This window comes from Poeciliopsis prolifica, unplaced genomic scaffold, assembly GCF_027474105.1.
Source record: "Poeciliopsis prolifica strain line A6 unplaced genomic scaffold, Auburn_PproV2 SCAFFOLD002, whole genome shotgun sequence".
Taxonomy (NCBI): domain Eukaryota; kingdom Metazoa; phylum Chordata; class Actinopteri; order Cyprinodontiformes; family Poeciliidae; genus Poeciliopsis; species Poeciliopsis prolifica.
This window is the reverse complement of record NW_026562377.1, coordinates 5,488,556-5,513,718: the sequence shown is the minus strand read 5'-3', so window position 1 is coordinate 5,513,718 and position 25,163 is coordinate 5,488,556. Positions and strand designations below refer to the sequence as shown.

Sequence of the window (25,163 nt, the reverse complement as noted above, 5' to 3'; positions counted from 1 at the left end):
TCAAGCTTTTGCAGCCAAATGAGACCCAGAAAGCTGGAGTCTCGATGTAAATCAGATGAGGTTGTTCTTGTTGGATCAATTAAGTGGAAGTGATGTGACAATATTTAAATAATAGATGGAAAACTTTAATCTTACGATAATAAAAAAAAAACACCCTCACACACACGCATACGCACACAAAAACACATTGTCTGGGAACAGCAGATTGATCAGACTGGAATGTATTGAAAATAAAATATTATGACAGGTTTTGTCGTCATTGCTGTGTCGTGTTCTCTGTTATCTCACCACAGTGAAAAAAGTGCCCAAGTGTGGAGGAAATTACGCTGGAGCGCATTTGGAAAGGATCTGTGGGAGGAGTTACTAGCACCGTTTTCCTGCTGAGTCAACTTCTTACTTTTTTCTGTGGGATTTTCACACCGTTTACTTTGACAAAAGTCACTTTTTCCTTTTGAATTTTCCCCCTTCTTCATCCAACTCAGTTTTATCTGTTTAGTTTGGCCGCTGAACTCTTCGCCGACTACCGGGTGCCGAGAAGCGCCTCCTCCTCCATCTTCATTCTTGCACTACGATTATGCTCGTTCAACATGACACGTTCAAATGGATTTATAAATTGAAACGCGATCTCGTTCAGGTACGTTTCTGTTCCCTTCTTTATCTGCAAACCATGTCGCGCCTTTTGTGATAGAAAATCGGACAGATTTGTGAAAGTGTGTCCATGAACTACTGCTGGAGCCTGCTTTTGTAGGGTTAACGCAGTGGACGCTCACATAGAATAAGGAAGCTGAAAATACATTATTTACGTACATTAAAGTGCATTTTAAAAGTCCAGTTCATTAATGTCTGTTCCAACACGTACATTTGACAGATTATTGTAAACATAGCTTCTTGCTGTACACTTGTAGCGCATAAGTTAATAAGAGTGAGCATGTAGTTTAATGTGTTGCTCTCACCGTCATCTGCTTCATTTTGCATGATCAAAACCAATTGATTCAAATCAATAAACGTGCACAGCCATAATGCTGTCAGTGCGTCTCCAAAGAATCAGGCCAAAGCAATTGTTGGTGCCGAATGGAAAGTTTTCTCACAGTAAAGGTTCTTCTTACTGATTCACTGATTCATGCTTTTAGTTGTTTTAATGTCTCAGAGTATTTGCAGCAAAACGAGGAAGCTTTCTGTGTCTGCTAAAGTTTGAACTGCTGCAGCTGCTTTGCATCGTGGCAGCTTGCTGTACTTTATGAAAATGTTGGTGCCGCGGGGCCCGTCCGTGGAGCTATTTTGGCCGCCTGTGTGCGCTCATTGTGCGCCGCTGACCCGGGGCAGCCAGCGAGCAGAGCTGGCACCGCCACAAGTTGAAGCTAAGTACGTGACGGCTGCAGTGAACGCAGAGACCCTCTACGTGCTCTCTGTCTACTTGATGATAGCACGCTTAGACGAGCAACTGAAAAAAAAAAACTCAATGAACTTCAGCTGTGTTATTTGCGCCGCACATGCACATTTGCGCAACATTCATGCAAATTTCTAAAGAGTGAAAACATTTATGGGGGCTAAAAATAATCACCTTGTTGTCTCTTTTGCAAATATACACCCAGCTACATTTTTTACTGCCGGTTATGTGACACAGGACACAATGTCACAACATTGTTGATTCTCAATGAGTCTTCAGAAAGTATCCAGGCCCCTCGACTTGATGTTGCAACCACAAATTTTAGTGGATTTTATTGCATTTAATGTGATAAAACAACATAACATCTTGCTAAACAGAGAAACAACCATGAATTCTGGTTGCTCTGGGGGAGCTGCAGAAATCTATTGCTCAAGTAGTGAAATATTTGGGCGAGATAACTATATAACTACAACTGTATATATTTTGTTGGTCAAAAAACGAATCCTGTCCATCTCACTTAACACACCAAAACAAACAAACAAAATACCCACCGTCAACACTAAAACATAATGATGGCAGCATCATGCTGTGGGGATGCTTTCCTTCAACAGGGACAGGGAAGATGAATGGAGCTATATCCAGAAAACCAGGTAGGAAGTTCATCCTTCTGTGGAAAATGATCCTAAACATTCAGTCAGTCACACTGGGATGTTTAGAGCAGGGTGTCAAAACATTTTATAACGTGGGTCAAAACTGGCAACTCAAGGCATCACAGGTAAAAAAAAACACCCAAAAAACATTTAATGAACTAAAATCACAAGTTTTCTGCACAACAACAATCTAAACACATATTTTAATAAAGCAGAGAAAAAATGTTTTTTTTCTGTGATAAAATCTAATTCATTGTAGATTCAAAGCTTCGAAAGGGTTTCGCATGTTTGCTTTATTGGAAGAAAGGCATTCACTTTACCAATTTAACAGATTGTGTCGATTATTACAAATAAAAACATAATTTAGGTCAATCTTTATTTGAGAAAAGCTTTAATACTGTAAATTAAAGCAGACTTTGGTCCACTAAAGTCTGCATTTGCATGCAAATCAATGGATCAATGTGGTCCTATTTACCATCACATTAAAGAGAAAGCACAAAAGCCTGGACCTTAAAAGATAAATACTTTGTGTTGAAGTTCACATTTTTATGAGAAAACTTTCACTTCTGTAGTTTTGTCCTTATTGGATAAAAAAATGTCTTCATCTGCATCAACCACATGTACTGGTGGGATTCATTTGTGTCATTCAGGGGCCACACAAAATCAGTCCAGGGGCCACAAAGCATTTAGCTGCATGTTAGAATGTCCCAGTTCAAGTTCAGGCCTAAAACCAGTTGGAAATTTGTTGTCAATCCTTGAACTTTTATGCTTTAAGAGATTTCATCCAATCTGATGAAGACTGAACTTTCTGCAAAGATGAGTGAGCAAGAATTCTGGTGGTATAGATATGCACATAAAACATGTCCCTGTAAATGCAGTGAACTAATTAATATTCAGAGGAGCTGAGTATTTAATACATGCCACACATTTCAAGGTCTTAAAGCAAAGACAAAACACTTAATATTAAAGAACTTTGGACTACACAGACTCACATTTTGATTCTTTTTTTGTACTCTAACTTGTCATATAAAGAACATAAAGATGTATAAAACACACACATTCATACACACATTTGCTTTTGGTCTGGTTGTCTTATCACTACTTATTGGCTCAGCACACTTCCTCTTGGCCCTGAAAAGATGTAAAGATGTAATGACGGCTCTGAGCTGCACACTGGAGGAGTTGTTAAAACTTTTCCCTTTTACTACGAAGGTCTTGGGTTCAAATCCCAGCCTGGAATCTGTCTGCATGGAGGCTTCATCATCACTCTGTGTGCTGATGGGTAATCCATCAACGCACCGACCAGTTGTCCATCACTGAAACTTATTGCAGATGCATTTAAAAATATATATTTTTTGTTTATTAAATGTATGAAAATTCCAATTCCAGTTTGTCAGTAGGTGAGCAAATAATATATTTCTGATTCCCTTTTCATTTTCAGTTTAGTAAAAATGAGAAAGTTTTGGGACGTTGCCTTGATGAATAGAGATAATCTTTTTCTTGTCCTTTTATTTGGTGTTGGACTCAAAACTCATACCTTCAAAAAGAAGCTGCATAGATTTTTTTTTCCAAGGTTGACTCCTTATTATTGTTGACTGCTGACCTAAAATAAAGTTCATCTTAATAAAGTTTTGTTTGCTGTAGTTCTAGGAAAAAAAATCCGAACTTCATCTAAATCAGCTTCTTCTGTTGTTGTTTCAGGCCAACTGCATCAGGGTTTGACTGAGATGCTCTGAGTCAAAGTTTGCATCACGTCGAGGGCTTTTCTGAGAATCACTCTTCAAACATTGCAATGGCTAACAATATAATTGTGAGTATGGAATGGTGTGATATTTCTGGCATAAATGAGGCGAAAAAGAATGAGACTTCCATGGAAAGATGTGAAAATACCTCAGTGTTTCATGATATCTGGATACTAAAACCAAAATCTGTGAGCAAAAATATTCCTGACGATCCAATTGGTTTTATTAAAAACAAATGGGCAGCAATCAAAGACTTTATAACACCATCTGTAACATTTCACTGGCATTTTGACTTTTAAGGAAAAATATTAAAGAAACTTGTTGGAGATTACCTTCCTTAGCTTATAAATAAAAAAACTGTGGTCCAGGCTGAAAAAACTATCAGGCCCAAACCTCTGCATCACTTGTTTCAATTGACATCTGTTCAAGAATACAAAAATTTAACTAAAATGACCTTTAGGAGCAAAATGATATCCAGATGACACTCAGGTAATTGTTTTCTGTAAGGTTGTTGTCATATTTGTCACCTAAAAATGACTCTGGATGTAACAAGGTGTCAGCAACAGACGAAGAGAAACACACGTTCTATTTTTTTAATAGAATGGATGACGTCCACAGTTTAGGTGCAGTTAACACAATCTATTTCTAATCTATCAAAATTGTTGTAAGGACAAAGACCAAACAAACAAAATAAACTAGAAAAAATTAATCTTCTAAAATCTTATATTTTGCAATTTAATGTGTCATAGACAGAAATAGATACATGCCATGCCTATCACTGATCATACCAAAGAAATAAGTGATGTTTGATGTTGAGCTGTGAGTCAGCACCTGCTGTCTGTCTTATTGTGATAGTTTGATAAATGGTTATAACATTCTCAGGTTGTGAATACAGCCGGGTGGATTCTGTTTAAACTGGAGTGTTGCCAACACAATCAAATAGAGTATTCTTTTTTTTAGAAATATATGAAGCAATAATTATTACTGTAATCCTAGGAAAAGTTATTTTTTTGCACTGAGGAGTATATTACTGTACAAGAAACAAATATGTTGCCTGAGGAAGGCAGCTGTCGATCACTATGATCCAACTTCGGAGAAACAAAAAGTTGAAGTCAAGCTCACAACTATTCAGAGTAGAAACAACTTGAAACGTAATTTTCTGTCATTTTGCACAAACTTAAAACCTTCCATTCAAGTCCAGCAAACTTTAATCTATGCTTTCTTTTTTTGCCTCAATGAGTCGTCAACTTTATGACTTTTTTTTATCAACCAAACAATGTTTGTGTTTCCAGGAGAGATGTCCAAATCAAAGCATTTTTGAATGTCATTGTCAGTATCGTTGACTGCGTCCAGCCATAATAGCTTTTGCCGTCATTAATTACTGTCGAAGTAAGTTGGTCGCACCCTGAAAGTCATCATCTTCCAAAAAACAATAAAAGGACGGAATGTGCCAGAAGTGCTGGAAATACGTCTGTAGTTAGGAATTAAAAAAAAAAAGAAAATGGAAGTTGTTTAGCTGCATGTATTGGTCTATAACTAATGTGCACAACCCTGGAAATAAAAAAAAATACATGTCGTCTTTAATTATATAGTAAATGCACACGTTTTCAATCAAAGTGGCACAAAGCAAAACGTTTCACAATGGGTTTCTAACAGCTGTCATGCCAAACTCATTTCACAACCGACTTTCTCATGAAGATCTCTTATCATTTTCTCTACACCAGTTTCACAAGTTCTCTCACACAGAATAGTAAAGTTGCTTTGAACTAAATATAAACTGTGTTGTAGGTGGAACATCAAGTCTCTCACAAATTCACTGTGACTGTCGTTCGTGCTGAAAGTGTTACCAAAGGAGCGCTTGGTGACCTGCGTAAGTATTTAAGTGCATTTTAAACAATGATGAATCTGAATGCTCCAGGGATTCATTGTTTTGAGTAGAGAAGTTGATTTTTGTATTCATATTTATTAAAATGTACTAGAAATATTAATGGTGTCTGAAATGCTATTTAGGCAAGAGGTTGTATCATTTACACTGTATTTATTTGGTAAGACAAGATGGTTGTGAGATGATGCAACAATGTAGCATAAGGATAACAAGAGATGTTGCAATAATCCATAATCTGGGTAATGGGGAGCATGTCAATATTAAATAAAAGTGACCCCAGGATAGAGCCTTGAGGAACTTTATACTTATAAATATGTTTGCTCATATTTCTGATTTCCAAATGACACAAAGGAGTTTCTTTCTGCCAAGTTAGATCTGATCAGTTAGTAAATCTACCCAATCTGTGTTTAGTGGATACTCCAGATCCATATGTGGAGCTGTTCATCCCAACTGCTCCGGAAAGCAGGAAGAGGACGAAGCACATAGACAACGACATCAACCCAAAGTGGAATGAGACTTTTCATTTCATTTTAGACCCCAGTCAGAGGAATGTGTTGGAGGTGAGATTTGCATTTGAAAGTCCAGTTCTGGTTCTGCAGAGGGGGCCTGAGTCATGATGCAACAGACACAGCTTGTGTTATTATGAAGTATGACAGTACCACTGCGACTATAAAACTGGACTATGACTCAAAATGTTTTTTGGTGGTTTAATTTAATCTTAGTGAAGCTAAACATAATATTCACACATTGCCATTAAAATGTTCCACTCCATAAACTCTACTGTTTATTCCAATCAGCTGACATTAATGGATGCCAACTATGTTATGGACGAGACACTCGGGACGGCGTCCTTCGACATCACCAAGCTCAAAGTGGGCCAGAAAAAGCTGGAAATTTTCAAATTTGGAAAAGTAAGGCTGTCACTTTTTTTATACGTCCTGATATTTTTATGCTTGAATGGCAAATGTTGTTGGAAAATCTTTTTTCATGATTTGAATTCTCGCAAATGACTACCAAATGAATTATGTAAATGTGCATTACTGCAGAAATGAGCGCTTCAGACGCATGTCAGGAAAGCCTCAGTTAAATAATGTCATGAATGATGATATCTTTACATGTTTGTGTTGTGTGCCAACATCTTTTTCCATTTGGATAGTTTGTTTCCTGCTGTGGCCTCCGTCACACTTAAATAACCACATAATGTTTAATTTTACAGGCAACCAAAGTCCACTTGGAGATGATGGTGGAAATCTGGTATGTTTTCAAATCAAAATTAAATGTTATTTAGTTGAATTTCATAAGTAATATTGGCTAATGAAGGTGTTGTCACATTGTTAAGCAGCTAGTCTGATTCTAAAGTAAATGAGTCAATCAGTCTGCAGCTGATTCCTTCCCGTAATTGCATTCAATGAAATGTTTCAGAAAAGTTTAGTCATTGAATGAAGGTGAGTGATAATAAAAGAGTTTGTAGGTGAGTTTCACAGCAGACCACCTAACAGCAGATCTTATCTGACCAAAAAGATCAGTTTTGATCATCCTGTTGGTAGAATCTATTCTCTAACCACCTCAAGATGAGTCACCAATTTAGTGAAACCTATTTTCTGCATCGTCAGCACAAACCTGGACCTGAGGTTCAGCCTGGCCTTGTGTGATAAAGAGAAGGAGTTTCGACAGACCCGCAGAGAAAGAGTGATGCTCGGCATTAAAAAGCTCCTCGACATGGAGAAGCCTTGCTTCCTCCCCAGCTCTCCGGAGGAGGTGAGTGCAGAAACGCAGAGACATTTTTTTACATTTACAATGGAACCGACAGCTTGTTTCTGCCGGTTCAACCAGCTTAAGTTCTCGGTTTTACTCACTTTATACTCCAACCTAGAAATAGGCAGGAATGTAATGACTTTAACACACTTTTTTGTGTCATTCGTAATACATTTTAAATGGCCACATTTATGTTCTTACTTGAATTAAAAAGGTAAACAATGCTTACACTTCACATGTACAACTTCTATGTTGTTTTCTCAATTAATTAGTGCTTAAATAACAACACACACACGACACCATGAGGTGTTTTACAGAGTCTTGCAAAAGTATCCAACCCTTTGAACTTTATCAACTTTTTATCACATTACATCAAAATTCATTGCATGTCATTTTATGAGAAACCTGAAGTATTTTTCAATTTAATTCATTAAAATAATGTCTGGATTGGGTTTAACTTACATTTGTTTTTCAGACCCTTTTCTTTAGTTGCAATGGATGATTTAAATCAAACCAAATTTATGTGTTTGAATGACCTAGTCAAAGTCCAGATCTAACGGTGGTTAGAAAGGGATTTTTACAAAAGCTTTCCATCCATTTTGACTGAGCTATTTGCCAAAGAATGGGTACAAATATTTAGATTATTTACATCTATGGCCCCCCTGGTTGAAACAGGGGGGCTGAGTACGTACACATATGTTACCATGTCCTGTAGATGTTAATAAATGAAGGAAAAGTTTGAAAACATAATTTTCCCCCACTTATTTACCACTTTAGTTTGGTTCCTGGAATCGAATTGGGGTTATTCATATTGAATTTTGTGCTTTCAGTCTGAAAAAAACCAAACGTTTATGAGGTATAATGAAACTCTCACATGGTATGGGAAGAAACAGAAACAATATGGCTGCCATTCGGTTAAAACATCATCAGGAGTTGGTCTGCTGGTGATAAAATAATTAGAAATTCTGTAATAATTTATAAAAAAATTAACATCAAACAATAGCTTGTTCAGTGTTGATTCTCTCAACAAAAAGCATAAAGCTTTATTTTGGTCGGTGACCCATAACAAGGAAGCATTTTGATCTGGTTCACAGTCAGCTCAATGCCAAATCAAAACTTGTTTTTTTTGTTTTGTTTTTTCTTTTTGTTTTTGTCAGAAAGGTAAGCTAACGTTTATCCTGTCACCTCACCGATAACCTGAAAAACAGGAAAGGTTGATATTGGCTCTGAAACTGTTTTCATAATGCATTACATTAACCTGCCACTGACATGAAACAACATGATATTTCCTACATTTCTACATCATCTCTGCTGAGTTTATTCTGTTTTATAAAGTAGTGATTGTCTGCTGTGTGCTTGCAGCAGTATTTGCTCTGCTCCACATTCCCGCTTATCTTTGGCTCCAGGAAAGGTTATTAAAAAAAAATTACCAAAGGAAAAACAGTCCTTTTGCGTTAAGGTCTGTTGCCTGTAGACATTACAATCAGACTTGCTGACATGAACTGGAAGTCTCTGACGCAAAACTCCAACCTTTTCTCCCATGCATTTAGTTTAGCTTCCTTTCCCGCCAGAGGTGTTTTGGCGTGGTGCCTTTGCTAGCTGGCGATAAGCTCCAGCCAGACGTTCTCTGTCCTCATTGTACGAGAAGTTATGGAAAGATGAGGTATCCGGTTACAGTCTTTTACTGTGAAGGCTGTCCTCCCAAATCCCTTTGTGGCCTGACTGTGGAAGTATTCAGAAATTATGGATTTTACAGGCTGGGAACTTGTTGCACAATAAGAATTAGGAAATAGCTGGGGAAGAGACTGCTGCAAAGGCATGATGTAACTAGCTCGGCATCCAAGCTGTGCAAAGGGAATTGACCAAAGCTGGAAGCATAATCCAGATTGAATTCACTGTTTTTGAAGCCTGTAGGTTACAATGATGCTGTTAAGCACATATTTCTTCCTCTCATAAATTTGCTCGCCTGTTCCAGGTTCCAGTGATAGCCATCGCAGGTTCAGGCGGGGGGTTTCGGGCAATGGTTGGGTTTTCTGGAGTGATGAAGGCCCTGTTTGAGTCTGGGGTCTTGGACTGTGCCACATATATTGCAGGGCTCTCTGGATCCACGTGGTACGTGTTAACCTGCTCTGATTTCTTCATGTCTCGCTTTTATCATGCTTGTTTCTTTGCCTTTTCTTTATTTATTCGTATTTTCTTTTCTCTTACTTTGTCACTTCACTACAATCATAAACTTCAGTGTATTTTGGGGGGATTTTATGTGATATACCAACACAAAGCAGTGCATATTTGGAGAGTGGCAGGAAAAGGATTCATGGAGTTCAAACTTTTTATATAAAATACAGTCTAGAGACCAAACAAATCTGGAGGAGTTGCAGAGCTTCAGAGGTCAGTTGAGAGATTTAGTTGCATGCCCTCCATAAATCGACCATTTATGGGAGAGAAAACCTTAACTGATACTAAACACATCAGTCAGAACACATTAGTAGCAGCGAAATTCAGTAACTGCTCAGTGGAAATGCTTCTCTTCAGTAGAAAGATCGAAACACGTCAGAGTCAGAAATGGAAAGGCAATGGGGAAAAAAAACTTAAAAACTTCGAACATGACTCACATAAAATCCCTCCAAAAAATAAAAATGTTTGTGGTTGTACCACAGCAAAAATGACTTATTTATACTTATTTATTCTGTAATTGTAATTTGAAACCACCTCTTTCTATCGTTCTTCCACTTTCTCTCTCCAGGTACATGTCTACTCTCTACTCCCACCCCGACTTTCCAAACAAGGGTCCGAAAGACATCAACAGAGAACTGATGAAAAGAGTCAGCAGCAATCCTCTCAGGCTGCTGCCCCAGCACATCACCAACTACATCCAGGCCCTGTGGACCAAAAAAGCATCAGGGCAGCCAGTTACGTTTACCGATGTATTCGGCATGCTCATAGGAGAAACTCTTATACCTGCGGTAGGAGCCACATACAGCTACTATTTATTTTACTCATGAAAGCCAGTGAATTCCCCTGTTTTAGTCTAACTCAACTACTGAATGTTTATTTTCTTTAAAAGAAACATTGGTTGATTGTGTATCTCTACAGTTAGCATTGAGAGAGGGCAAATATATTTTTTTTCACAGATTATCTGTCTCATATCAAACTGTCACAACACAGAAACAGTTTTAATATATATATATATAAAAAAAACAAACATTTTCATATAAAAGTTACAAACTGTAGTTTGGGGAATGTAATTATTATTCCTTAGATGTTAGGAATGTTAGTGCGCATGAATTGATTAAAACATTCCATTTATTCAGAGAATGGATATCAAGCTAAGTGACATCCAGGAGAAAATAAACCAGTCCCAGAGCCCTCTACCTCTCTTCACATGTCTACACGTCAAACCAGATGTTTCAGAGCTCATGTTTGCAGGTAATTTGTATTCTTGTTTTATGTTGAAAGCTCATCTCTCTAGCAGATTCTGTATTTGCATGAATAATGTGTATACACATGTTCAGTGAGACTACATGCAAAATAAGCAGCCAAAGCATATTCCTAGTAACAGGATGTGGTTTGATGTGTTCAGCGTTCATTTAATTCTGCAGTTACAGAAAACATTAGCTGAGCTAAATAAAGGAACTATCTTAAGCACCAGTTTGTGGTTGTTCTAGGTTTGTCCCATATAACACAACACTTCCTCTTTGTTGGTGTGAGCTGTATGGTTACTGAGGCCACACCAGCTGCAGTTAAAACTTTAAAAAAGAGAAATAACTAAGGACTAAACTGCTGCTTCTTAACTCATTTCATCTTTAGTTGGAGGTCAGTTCATTAAGACAAAAATTGTCCTCATCAATGAGTGTGTGTGTTTGTGTGCGTCGACCGGTCCAGTGCCATGTTTGAGAACCAGGGTTTAGTTTAACTTTTATTGGATTTTAAATATATTAAGACATCTGTAAAAAATAAAACAAAGACATGGAGCTACAACATTAATTAAAAGTTGGTATTTTAAGATTTTATTGTCTCCTATTCATTTTAACTTTCACAGAGTGCAACATGAGGAGTTCCAGTTTATAAACGTCATTTTTCTGACTCAATTTCACCGCCAATCTTTTTATTTCACTTTGTAGTGATAAAAAAATGTTGTTTTAATTGCTGTTTGACTACAAATGTTCCAGTGTTGCTAAAAGGAGATAAGTAACCGGGCACTCTTTGTAAAGAGGGAGAAACTTGACAGATTGATTTACACTTAATTCCATGTAGGGGTGTTTGACAGCAAACAGCCATGATTTATAAAAACTAATCAAAAAGTGCGAGGGAGGGAAAAAGCAGCAAACGTTCTTGCAGTTCAGCATGTAGCAGGTAAACTTGTCTTTAAAGTCAGTAGAAACCATGAGCTTTTACTGAACACAGAGTATTAACCACTTCTGTTTGATTGCTTTTATAAATGAGCGTTTCCATTTCTTGGCTGCACACACCTTCCTCCGATGCCGATGCTCATAAAAATATGTTTTTGCATTCAAACACTTAAGGATAATTTTTCACAAACAAAGGTAGTTTATGTAGTTGTTTTTGGAAATGATTTACCCAAAAAATAACTTAGGGAGATGCAGTTAATCTCCTAATTGTTTCAATTTTTTGAATTATTTTTTCTGATTTTAATACGACACAAATCTCCTAACTTTTGTCCTAATTGTTTTAAATTGTCTGGACATTTTTAAGATTTTGCACATTGTAATTGTTCTGAAAGGTTTAATCACTGATTTAGACGTTTGGTTCTTATGGTCTGCATTGTTTTATATCTCTGTCCCACTGATTGTTTGTTCTCTTGTTTTTTTTTAAACCTGTGTGCAATAAATAAAGAAATAAAACAGCTTGTGAAACAGGCAAAAAGCAAAACATGAAAAGAAACATAAGACTTAAGGTTTTCAGTGCATAAGAAGGCTCTGGGAAGCCGATAAGACAGTAGGAGGGTCTTTAAATCTGTCATGTAGAATCTAATTCACAACTAAATGCAAACCTTCAGGGTCTAGAAGGCAGCTGTCAGGAATAGATTGGGATTGACTCAACACGGGAAAAACCAATCAGCACAATTAGAGAGGAGCAGATCGGGGGAAGTAAAGCTGTTTGCAACAACAGAAACTACCAAATTAAAACAGGAACTACAAAAGGAGCTTACAAAATGCTATTGCAACTACAAGATGTAACACTAATAAAAGAAATAGAGCCATGAAGACAAATGTAAAAAAGACTACATAACCTCACATTGACATTTAAGATTATTTTTTTTTTCCTTTCAAAAACATAATCTAAGAAAGGAAAGCATAGACTGAGCAATGCGGTCAACTTAGTGTAAAATCTTGGTAGTTAATCGCATCACAACGTTTTATCGTTCGCCTAAGTGTCGTTATCAGCTGAGCTTCACTGAACCTGAACTTTAACATCCTGAATAACTTTTTAAAATGTTCCTTTTGAATTTCTACATGTTTAAATTTACAGTAAATAGACTTACGTCTCTGAAAGTATATTTGACGTCACAGAAGCACCAGAATTTCCCTTAATTGACAGTTAAATATACTTTAACATTTTCTATCCTCCTGCTACGTTTATGTATTCGCATATAGATCAGATATGCAAATGTTTCGAGAAGGGGTTACCCACAATCATGTGAGGAGATATTCCACTGTGGGCCGATTTACTGAGAAATTTCCCTTGAGTTTGATCCACTGGGTGTCTGTTTATCATAAATGTGCACAGGGCTCTGCTCTCACAATAGCCTCTGTGAGAAAACTGACCCGGAGAAAGGTATTCCCTCTCTTGCTGTTGATGAAAAGGTACTATTGTGAAGAGCCACTTCGAAACGTATTTACCAAGATGACGCAAAACCTGTACCCAATCTGGAATTACACGTTTCTCTTTTCTTATCACACCGCAGCGGTACCTAACAGTTAAAAAAGAAAAACTATCTCGATGACAAACGTTGCAACCATTGCAGTGCTAGTGTGAAAATGACATTTCTCCCGTCGTCCAGCCGTGAAGCAGTTTAGTTTCGTTGATGCGGTTCGTAATGTTTGAAATGTGTTCTTGTCTCTACAAACTCAGGAATGTTTACGCTCACACGTTCACATACCCTGGCAGGATTTCAGTTATTTTTAGAGCCGGTTATTCAGAAGATATAAATTATATTACTCATGGTTGGGCGAAGCCGTTTACTTTCATTCTGTTTTGTCAGAAACTACACAAATAGCCCTGATGAAAGGTTGACAGCTTGATGTCTGTTGTTGTTGTTTTTTGGTAGATGAAGTACTTTATTTTCTCAGATAATAAAGATGTCAGTTCTTCTTAACTAATATTAATGGATTTTTTGTGATTGCAATTTCCTTAGTGAAATCTGTGTGGATGCGCAGTGCGCTTCACTGACACAGACTTCTTTAATAAGTTCATAATGATCATTTTTATCAATTGTTTATGCGTGGATTTGCTGACATTACCACAAACGTTTGGAAGTGGCACAGATCAGATATTATTGGGGGTGAAAAGTTGACAGAAGTTCAACCTGTGGGTCTCATTCCCCTGCTGCGTGAACACAGCCTCAGATGGTTTTGCTGCTCAAAACCGACGTGGTTAAATAACAAAAGTACTGAATCCCTCCACAAACTGTTTATGAGGCGACTATATTTGGTAGCTGTACCAAAAGGGGAGGCCAAAAACAAATTTTATTACGTCTAAAGTGGATACCTCTCTTTATAGTACTTACATTATCTCTCTATAATAATTAGGTGTTTGATATTATTTGATGAGTAAGAATTTTTCACATTAACTCTCATTCCAACCTCCAGATTGGGTGGAGTTCACCCCGTATGAAATCGGAATGGCAAAGTACGGCACCTTCATGACGCCCGGCCTGTTTGGAAGCAAGTTCTTCATGGGAACAGTTGTGAAGAAGTACGAAGAGAACCCTCTTCATTTCCTGATGGGTAAGGATGACAATTTCAACCGGACGTCTTGATTTGGGTGCCGTCAGCTGTTCAATCCTGACTCAGCATGTTTCTGTGTGGCAGGCGTATGGGGAAGTGCCTTCTCCATTTTGTTCAACCGAGTGCTGGGAGTCAAGGACACAGCCGGAGGCAGCACCATGGAGGAGGAGTTAGGTAATCTATTGTTCTGTTTTCTCCTTTTTTGGAAACAAACTGAAGAAGAAAATGTTGAAATTTAAAAATAAACAAATGATTGATGAATGGGAAAATAGATTGACTAATCAAAGTTTCTTATAATAGATTTTTTTGTGTGCAAATATTACAGTGAAGGCTGATCCATTGAAACAAAGACATTTCAAAAAATTCCTCACTTTACAAAAATTGCAAAACGGAATACTTACACAGATGAAGGTAAATAAATTAAAATAAATGTTGCAGGTGAACCTCAATGAATGAGAGAATTAAAAAGGAAAATTTATTTCAGCAAATAAATGCAAACAGCTGATCACATATTTAGATTAATTACACACAGAGCAATGGTTTTTCAAGAAATAAAATTTTATGATTTAATTGAAAAAATGAGATGAGAAAAACATGGTAGAAAAAATTGCACAATCAAAGTTGAAAAGCAGATTACATCCCAATTTTTTGCCTTATTTAAATAATTTAATCATCAAAATTACCTGAGAGAAATTTTTAATATCCGTCTGCTACAGCTACATCTAAGAGTTTTACTGTTTATTTAGCGTTGCTAAAATAAATTGAGATCTCAGTGACAAAAGTAATGTGGAACAAAATGATTCTGAATTTGTCATAAAATGGTGAAGAGCAAGATCCAAAGACAAAACTGTAGGTATGAATCCAAATATTACAGAACAAGAAACCACTGATCTGACAAAGAGACGTATATGCATGGGAGGTGATTACTGAACAACAAGTTGGTGGTTGATTAGAAACTGGGAACAGCTGTGAAGGAAGGCAAGTAACAAGAAGATAGAAAGAGAACGATAACGATAAAGTCTGCAGATAATAACTTAACAACACAAAACACCAGCAAACTGCAAGTAATCTTAAATCTAAAAAATTAACTGAATATAAAAAGCAAAACAAGGCATTTGGTTCAAAGTTCATGACAGAATTTTACTAACTAAATATAATGTATAGGATTAGTTAAAATATTCAGGTTGTGATTGCAAGAGTGTTTTAGATTAGTTTGTAAATGTTGAAATCTGTGTAAACAGAATCAGAAATCTGCACTTTTAGTCATGGGTCACTTGTGTTAGTTCTTGATGGCAGCTTTCTTTTTTGCTTTCTTTTTGTTTTCAATCAGATGACATCTGATTGAAAACAGTTTCCATGGAACATCCTCACACTGAAATGGAAGTCACTGCATGCCTGAGATCCTTTTATCTGTCATAAATGCATCCTGAGATTATTTTTAGTCCTAATGCTTCATCTCACACCTTAAAAGAGCTTCTTAAAAAATGCATTTTGGGTACCGGTGACAACCCAGTTGTGAGGGGAGATATTAACTCCATGACAGCTCATTATCTTTTCCTTTGATTGAATACTTTTGTATGTGGTGGCGTTTAGTGATACAGACAGACTGTGACAATGAGTTGCACAAATATGTGCGAAAAGATTCACATAGTTTAAGAATGTTGGTTTATCTGGAGTAGTTCTCACAGGATATCAGGTTAACTTCAAAACTTAAAATAAACTTGTTTAAGTACTTGCAGAGTGAAGAGTTGTTTTGTGCATCTTACAGAGCAGATCAAACCCCAGCACATTGTTGGAGAAGACAGCCTTGACAATGACGATGAACCCAGAAAAGGTAAGCTGAGAAAGACACAAAGGATTTAATGCACAGTTGATTTACTGAGAATAATTGTCACACTGATGTGTTTGAAGCAAAGTTTCCATTTGCATCAGCTGGCGTGACAGCTGCATGAGAAAAGCCATTTTGCTTAAGAGGCTCTGCTGATTAATGAATGTTTCACTTAGACTGTTGAAAAGCTGTCCATTGTGATTAAAAAAACTAGACTTTTACTGAAAAAAGCTATAAATAGAAAAAAAAGACAAAGAGAGAGACATGATTGAAAAAAAAGGGTGTGTCAAAAAAAAGAAAGACTTTGGTTTCAAATGAACTCTGTTCCTGCATGTGAAGAAGTCTAAAGTTTCTCTTTTTAAAGCTACACAACTCTAAGTAACAAATAACCAATTCATGTTCCAATGTGTGCATACGCCTTAGAAGGTGTGTCAGAGTTTTCTAAATTTAGATGAAATTTAAAACTTTGTATTTTCAAACAATTTCTGACGGTCAACCGTAACCAGCTTTAACAAAAGCATGACGGTGTCACTATCATGTTCCACTGTGGGAAGTCTGTTCAGTGTAAAACTGTTGTACACGCATTTTGCATATAGGTAATAAAACCATTTAATTTTAGAGTCTTCTGACCAGTGCGCACATATTCTGTATTTAAAAGTTTAAATGAAACTTCTTCTATTGGCATCGACAACTTTCTTGCATGACAAAAATTTTCACCAAATTCTTGGTCTTGGTTCAAATCTCTTTAGAAACTGTTGTCTAAACTTTTGTGAATTATTTAATCTCAAATTTCCTCAGAATTGGACTTTTCTTATGCATAGATACAACTGTTAAGGAATATGCATTAACAGGGAGGAAACGCATGAGAAAAAACACATAAAATCAACAGATTTTTAAAGATTTAAAAAGTTATTGACTTGTTATATATTTGCCTGATTTGTTCAGGTTTGGCTTCTCTCTATTTCTGTAAGAGAGAAAGATTGACTAAAGAGTTGACAATGTTTGAAATCTAACCATGATAAGATTATCGACCATAATCAATAATTATCTCACCGTTCTTTTATTTGTTATAACACAAATAACGTTGCATTTGTAGAGAATTATTAAGAGGAAATGATTAGTGGCCAGTATCCAGAATGTTTTAGTTATTTTCCAAGTAACTAAAACTCAACTTACTTGCTGCAAGGCAACCATGCTACCAACTGCACCACTGTGCAGCCGTAATTAACATAATGAAAAATAAATGTATTGTTAATCATGCTAAGCCGAATTGATTTAATTACCTAAAAGATAATTGAATCATTAGCTTTGGTACTTTTAAGACACCAATTCTAAAAGTACTAAATTCCACTAAATGGGAACATTTTATAATTAAGGAACTGAATACTTGTTATTAATAATTATTACTACCATTTAAAAGATTTATTGAAAGTTTACGGGTCTCTCAGAAGTTTAAAGAAAGGAGTTTCTAACACCAACAGTTAATATCTGGAGAAAATAAAAAAAAATAAAAAATGGAAATGAAAAGGTACATCAAATGCGTCTGTTTTGAACAAGGTCGACATTTACAAATCGTCGACCTTGTTTTCAATGATTTGCGCAGGTGATGATGATTGTTGTTCTATTTTGGTTTTAGGTGGAACAGAAAACCAAGAAGCAGAGGAGGAGTACAGCCGCACCGCTCAGGCCAGCTGGGTTCAGAGGATGTTCACTTCGCTCTTTAGTGACTCTGCCCTGTTCAATACAAGAGAGGGTCGAGCTGGAAAGGTGCGCTACTTAAAAGTCAACGCAGGTCAGTCTGCTTTTTCTTTGTCTAAAATCTCCTTTCATCACCTCACCAGGTGCATAACTTCATGCTGGGCTTGAATCTGAACACCAACATGCCCTACTCTCCCCTAACGGAAATGCGGTGTCCTCTGCTGACACCTGAAGAGGAAGTGGACGCTGTAACAGGTAAGAAAAAAAAAAAAGATTCACTGTTCACTCTTAATATCAAGATGGTGCACGATCGTTTTACAGTTTTAACTATGATTCATGACACTTTCATCATTTCTTCTTAATCTACCTAGAGATTAAATTCTGATGCAACCAGAATAATTCAGAAGTCAAAGTTTTGTTCACTGTTTTCTGTCTTTGATCTCCTTGTGCACTGGACCATTGTTTTATATTGTTTTAGTTTCTAGTGATTCAAATGATAATTTTTTTTAATGGAATTAGATTTTATCTGCAGTTTGACAATATTTTTCATGGTGATAAGTTGTGTGTATATAGTTTTTATTTGACTGTTTTCTTTATATCACTCCAGATTTGAAACTTTTGTACAATATATACCACATTATTGGTTAATTTTATCCACTATTACTACATGGCGTTTTGACATGCCACCATAAAGGCTTTATGCTATTAAAATACAAGCTGTAGTTTAATAACATAAAGCTATAAAAGAGCCTTCCAAAAACCATTAAATTGTTCACATTTTATCAGATTAAAGCCAAAAACTTAAATGTTTGTTTTTTTTTTCTTTTTGAAATTTTAGACTTAAGAAAAATGTACAGTTTTAGACTTAGAGTGCAGACCTAAAGACATTACAAAATACATCAAACTCAGTCCAACTGGAAAGTAAGTATTGATTGAATCTCCAGTCTCCAAAGTTTTGATTCGGCCAGTCAAACATATAAGTATTTTTTGGTCTATGGTTCATTCTAGCTCTGGTTGTGTGTTTAGTGTAATCATCCTGCTTATGAAGTTGTGATAAAAAAAAAAAGGCATGGAGAATTTAGATTTTTGGTTGTTACAAAAATCACAATCTTAATGATTACATTTAAAGTCAGAGAAAGCATAAAGTACATAATCAATAAAACTTTAAAGCATCTCGACCCCGTACTCAATGCAGCAAGCTTGTGGCTTCAAGTGTGAACGTTGCAACTTTTTAAAATTTGCCCAGAAAATCAGAAAATTGCCCAGAAAAAAGTTCGGATTACATAATTTACACATTAAGCAGTACATAGTAAAGCCAACAGAATAAACCTCCATAGAGGCAAATAAGGTGATGAACAAAGACATCTGGAATGACGCACACAACTGACAACTGACAAAAACTAATCATGTCCTCATGATTAGCGTTTGGAAAAACTGTGGCTTCGATTAGGTTACGTGACATTATCCAGTTTTTTTCTTCAGTGATATTATCTTTGGAAACCATTTGTCTTTAGACAAGTTCTATGATGTCATGAGTCAGGATCCAGCATGTTTAGGTGACAAGTTGTGGCTAATAGCAAACATAATTTTATTTTCTGTGAAGCTTTGCTTGAACTTGAACTAGATGTCACAGAACAACATTCTCTGCATCTATTATCATTCTTGTATTGTTTAGTCACCATTTCCACAATCTGTGTCACTCAGATGACACAGATTGGGTTTTTTTCAACTCTCTTTTATTCCATCTAATCCAGGGATGGGTTAGATGGAATAAAATACATGTAGTTACGTCATTCTTTGTGTTTTTGCAGACCCAGATGAATTTGACCGTATTTATGAACCTCTGGACGTGAAGAGTAAGAAGATCCATGTGGTAGACAGCGGCCTGACCTACAACCTTCCCTACCCACTCATCCTACGGCCGCAACGCGGCGTTGACCTCATCATCTCATTTGATTTTTCTGCTCGACCGAGCGATTCCAGTCCTCCATTCAAGGTTCGAAGCCTCTTAAATCCACTGAAATCAAAACTCAACAAAAACATAATCTAATTAGTAAAACTGTCCCACAGGAGCTGCTGTTAGCAGAAAAGTGGGCCAGAATGAACAAGCTCCCGTTCCCTAAGATTGACCCAAAAGTGTTTGATCGTGAGGGTCTGAAGGAATGCTATGTCTTCAAACCCAGTAAGGGGGAAAGGAATTGCCCAACTGTGATCCACTTTGTCCTGGTCAACATTAACTTCAGGACATTCAAAGCGCCCGGTGAGTGTGAGCATGTGTAGAGACGTTCACAGAGCTGGAAGGGTCAATGTTCCAACACTCATGGTTACACTAATTTACTGTCAGTGCAAATAGTAAGTTTGTCTTTGGAAATGTGAGGACTTTTGATGTGAAAAGAATGTGGGAACGTAATCAGAATCAGTTAGCAGCAGAATGTGCTTCATGTTTTTCCCAAAAGTTACACGCTTTATCTGAGGGCCCCAAAAGGAAACCATCTGCTGAAGGTCATGGGAGTTTCTAGGAGGAATTGGTGCAAATGGACACATGCAAATATGACTCACCCCGGTAATATATGGCTCCTGTAGGATCCAGGTGCAGCTGGGGAATCCTTCAGTGTAGTGGGAGGGCTGTTTATAGAAACAAACCACACGAGGAGCCATGCAAAGACACAGAATCTCCTTCTTTCCATTCATGTCTCTTTGCGTTCCTGTTAGTCATCTGCCCACCGACTTTCAAAGCCTGTTTATATTATACCAAACATTTTGGTTTTGCTCTCAAAGCCAAAGACATCTGAGGAAATGAAACCGTAAATGAAATTCCAGCGTCTGCACTTTCTAACTTTTGACCTGCATGTGGGCGCCTTAGTAGAAAGTTGGAATAAAACTCATAACGGTTCCAATATAATTCAACATGGACTACATTTGCTAAAACTGCATTTGTGTCAGGAAGTGAGATTCTTTATTTCACTTTCTGCTCATGTTTGATCTGCCCACAGGGGTTCCCAGGGAGACTGAGAAGGAGAAGGAGTTGGCTGATTTCGACATCTTTGATGACCCGGAGTCGCCATTTTCAACTTTCAACTTCCAGTACTCCAATGAGGCTTTCACCCGACTTCATGACCTGATGGAGTTCAACACCCTCAACAACCTCGAGGTCAGCTTGGTGATGTTGCAAGACTGGCACAAATGAAATTTCCGCAACAAGAACCAATTACGATGTCGGCAGTAAATTTTGCAATGTGTAAGAACATAAGGTCACGAAGGGATTGGAGAGTGATTCAGCCTTGTTCATCTATCTTTATTCAGTTCTGTCAGATAGGAAGCTTTGGATTCCTTGGTATATTATTGGGCAACATCAAAAACTTTAAGAATTACAAAGGAAGTCTGGCTCACGCATGTTTTGATTTGCTTTCAGAGGAATGCTCTCACTTAGCCTAATCCATTTGAATCACGAGTGATGATTCATGGTTCACTAGAGATTTTATTCCATCCATACAGTTTCCTCTGGTAGTAGTCATTTTTCTCTTGCCAACATTATTTAGTGAAAAGGAATCTAAAGAGTGCAGGCATGTAATGGTACGCAGAATATGCACAACGGTTTTTACTTATTGATAAAAACCCAAATGATTATCCTCTGTTTTTGACAGAATCTATCTTATTTATATTATATTATTATTACATTATAGCCAAACATTTCAAGACCAGTAAAATCTGTCTTTCTAGAATAGGGTGTTTTGACAGCATTTTTTCAGGAGTCTTGCAATGTATTTCGACACAAGTTTATAATACCACGTCATTGCACCATGCACTTTTTAAAAAAGGGGTTTTCTCCTCGTAATCCCTACGAACGACTGATGCTTGTTCAGGCTTGTCCAGTAATATAGTTACAAACCATCACTTTACACGCTGAGTTTGTAAATGGATGAAATTTCAGGAGCTTCATTAAGCAATTGTACAAACCAGCGTCAGATTAAACTTGGTGAAAAATCCATTGCTTTCACCTTTATTTAAGAAGAAAGTCCCTCTATTTCACAGAAAGAAAACACAGCTATGAGCTAAAAATTTTAAATTCATGTGAAAATAAGTCAGTGAACATAATACAGTTTGTAAACTCCCTAGAGAAACAAAAGCTTTAACTGTGAGAACATTATGAAGGTTATTCTCCGACCAACGTCCAAAAAAAAAAACCCAACACAATTTCTGCCAAATTTAGAAAACAAATTAAGGACCACTATGTTTACCCAGCAGTGATTTGTACTTGAAAAAAGGTGCACTTTGATGTTTGCATATTTGTCCTCGTGCTGTCGAGCACAAGGACAAATATGCTGCTGCTGTTTTTCTGCATTGTGATGCACCTCATATGATTTGTCATGGAGTCAGAGATCGTAGCAGATTCTTGTGTAATATGGGCAAATACAAAAAGAGAGCTGGTGAAGAGCTAAAGCATTAAAACAGGTGATGGCTAAAGGTTAGCGTAGCCAGGGAGGGAGTGATTACCTGAACATCTGGAGGACAGATTGGCTCCGAGGGAAAATGGCAAGAAACTTAACCAAAGCTTTATATTTATTCAAAATAAGGGGACAGAACAATCACAGAAAATAAAAACATGTCAACTTTCTGATTATTTCAATTTGGTTTTGTTATTTTATTGTTAAAAGTAGCATATGACTGAAGAAATAAAAATATCTCCTTGCTTCCTAAATGTCTAGACTCTAATAAATAAATATGGAAAGTTAAGCACTAACATATGGGAAAACATTTTAGAGCCAGCCAAATGTTTTTAGCAGCTGTAACTTTATATAAGTCTATATATTACACGAATTGCCCCTTTCTTTTGGGTGTTCTGTGTCACTGTAATTTGTATTTAATTTTTCTATTTGTGCTTTGTGTTGCAGGTTATTAAAGAGGCCATCAAGGATTGTATTGTGAAACGGAAGGAGATTCCCTCAAGCCAGTCCTTCCTCCTCAGCAACATCCCTAAAAAGAAGCTTTCCAAAAGAAATCCTGATTCAAATCCCTGGAAACACCTTGAAAAGGATGGCCAGTAGTTCTAGGAAAAGACTTTGAATAAAGAGACTTCTTCTAGTTTTTGGTGATTTTGCCTTAAAGTTAAGTGTTTAACTTTAGGAAAATGCTCCTGTCCTGATCTGCAGGATGACTTGATGTAATTCAGAGACAAGACCTGAGAAAAGTGACGTTTTGTGTGGAAAATCTCTGATGAAAACCTTGGGATTGGACTCCACTGCAACAGCATTCTCATCTGGTTTTATGTTCACATGTGATTTCTGAAAAAAACACAGACGGCTGATAATTATTTCACACCCCCCTGCAATTTTATGGCTTCAACTGCAGTCAACAGTGTTGTTAGGAAGATCTTTTTGTCGCTTTTTTATTTTTTGACTCGTCTTTGTCAAATCATTTTACTCATCTGATTTTTCTGCCAATAACTTATGATGCGTCCCTTTGAGCCTCATTTGCATCTTTCCAGAAAAATATTTTGGCATCCCGTTGCTCATAAATTCCACTGTCAAATTACCTTATGAAGCCACATTTGGCGTTTTTGTGGGCTGAACTCTTCACAAACTCAATGTGTGGCTGTAGAGCATGCACTTTTTAAAAATATTTTTTCATTACATCGCCTGTCTTAACTTGTAAGCTTGTTTAAAGACATGGATGGGGAGCTCATAACTTTTGTTTGTGTTTGATGGTAGCTCCTGAACACGCAACCTGCACCCCCTCTGGATGTTTTAAACATCTTAAGGATGTTTACCCACCTACGTAGCAGGAGCACTCCCTGCTGCCCGGAAGGGAGTGTCAAATTAAAGCTGTCATTTTGGAAAAAACAAAACCCACTACCATAGCAACAGCTGCTCACTCTCTTCCGTTAACATTTTGGTTTTAGTGTAAATATGTGTTTATTCACCTGACGGGTTTGGTCCAAAATGCAAACTTTCCTTGATAATCACTGGCTCCAAAAAACAAAACTTGGCTTCTGGATGCTTTAGACTTTGGAATCCAGTGTGGGTGGAGTGGTGTATGCAGTTACAAGTGTCTGCTCACATCTCTTAGAGCGACGGCCCTGTATTCAACAAGACCATGTGGAATTTTACACACTACACCTACACCTGCAGCAGTAAAGGCCTGGAATCTGACACACTACACCTTCGCCTGCAGGGGCCTGAAAGGCTGCAAACACAGAGGGGAGGAATTTTTTACTGAAGCATTTCCAAGCGCTCTGCATTCGTGTTTCGACCATGGCTGTTTGGAAACAATCTGAGATAAAGGGAAGAGTCATGCTTTAGGGTTGTGTGATCAGGGAATATTTATTTTTTTACCAATTTGTGTCTTTCTTTTAGTTTTATTTATGTTTTTAAAAGTGTGTGTTCTTAAAAAAAAAAAAAAGACCTTTTGGGAAAATCACTCATTCACCATCTCATAGATTCATAGCAAAGATTAAACATTTTCCGAGGTCTACACGCCGCCTTGAAGGATTAGGATGGAAAAATTTCAGTGTATTTTATTTGGTTTTTCATATTAGAGAAAGACAAAAAGTAAAGGTACAATTGGAATACTTTGCTGTGTATTTTAATTCACCCCACCTAATTAGATATTTTGTTGAAATACCAACTGCTGTAATTACATCTGCAACTCTTTTGGTGGAAAGCACTAAATGAGTTGCAACCAACTTTGAACTTTTTAATCACAGAAAACCCTTTAAGGTCTTTATACTGGAAACTTATTCATTTGTGTATTTATCTTGCTACTATAGAGCATTATTGGGATTATTTTAGACTAGTTCTGTCTATCCAATGGCCACAAATATTTATAAAAATATATTTATGCTCAATATTTCTTCTTAATAAACTCCAGATGGAAAATAATGACAGTTTGAGTAAAACGTTCGTATTAAAAATATCTTAATCTCATTATTTCTTTCTGTTTGTTTGTTTAAACAAAAACTTCTGGCTTTTTCATGCTGCTTTATTCACCGTTCTCAACAGCCTGCGAAAAAGACAATGAATCAGTGGAATCTTCTGGGTTGAAGTTGTTCTGTTTTGGTTTTTCGGAGCTTTTATTGTGAGAAAAACGTTATTTTTGTTGACAACGTTTACATGTAACAAACTGAACGGTCAGTTCTTTGATTTGAGATATGACCAGTCCTGCTCCTGTGATCATTCAACTGTATTATAATTGTCTGTGTCATGCTTAGCTGTTGTGTTTGTGTTAAAGAATGGTTAAAAAAATTGAGAGAA

The 25,163-nt window shown here is 36.8% G+C and overlaps 1 protein-coding gene across 1 annotated transcript; it reads left to right on the top strand.

Moving 5' to 3' along the window:
* The first annotated feature begins 304 nt into the window (after positions 1–304).
* Positions 305–25,163, top strand: pla2g4ab (phospholipase A2, group IVAb (cytosolic, calcium-dependent)). The gene is made up of 19 exons (XM_055048589.1): positions 305–634; positions 3,739–3,847; positions 5,568–5,649; positions 6,076–6,224; positions 6,462–6,575; positions 6,881–6,918; positions 7,278–7,422; positions 9,395–9,531; positions 10,163–10,382; positions 10,731–10,845; positions 14,250–14,387; positions 14,472–14,561; positions 16,156–16,221; positions 17,852–17,982; positions 18,057–18,168; positions 19,725–19,909; positions 19,984–20,173; positions 20,907–21,064; positions 22,806–25,163. The coding sequence occupies exons 2-19, from the start codon at positions 3,830–3,832 to the stop codon at positions 22,956–22,958; spliced, it is 2,241 nt and encodes a 746-aa protein (XP_054904564.1). The 5' UTR covers positions 305–634; positions 3,739–3,829; the 3' UTR covers positions 22,959–25,163.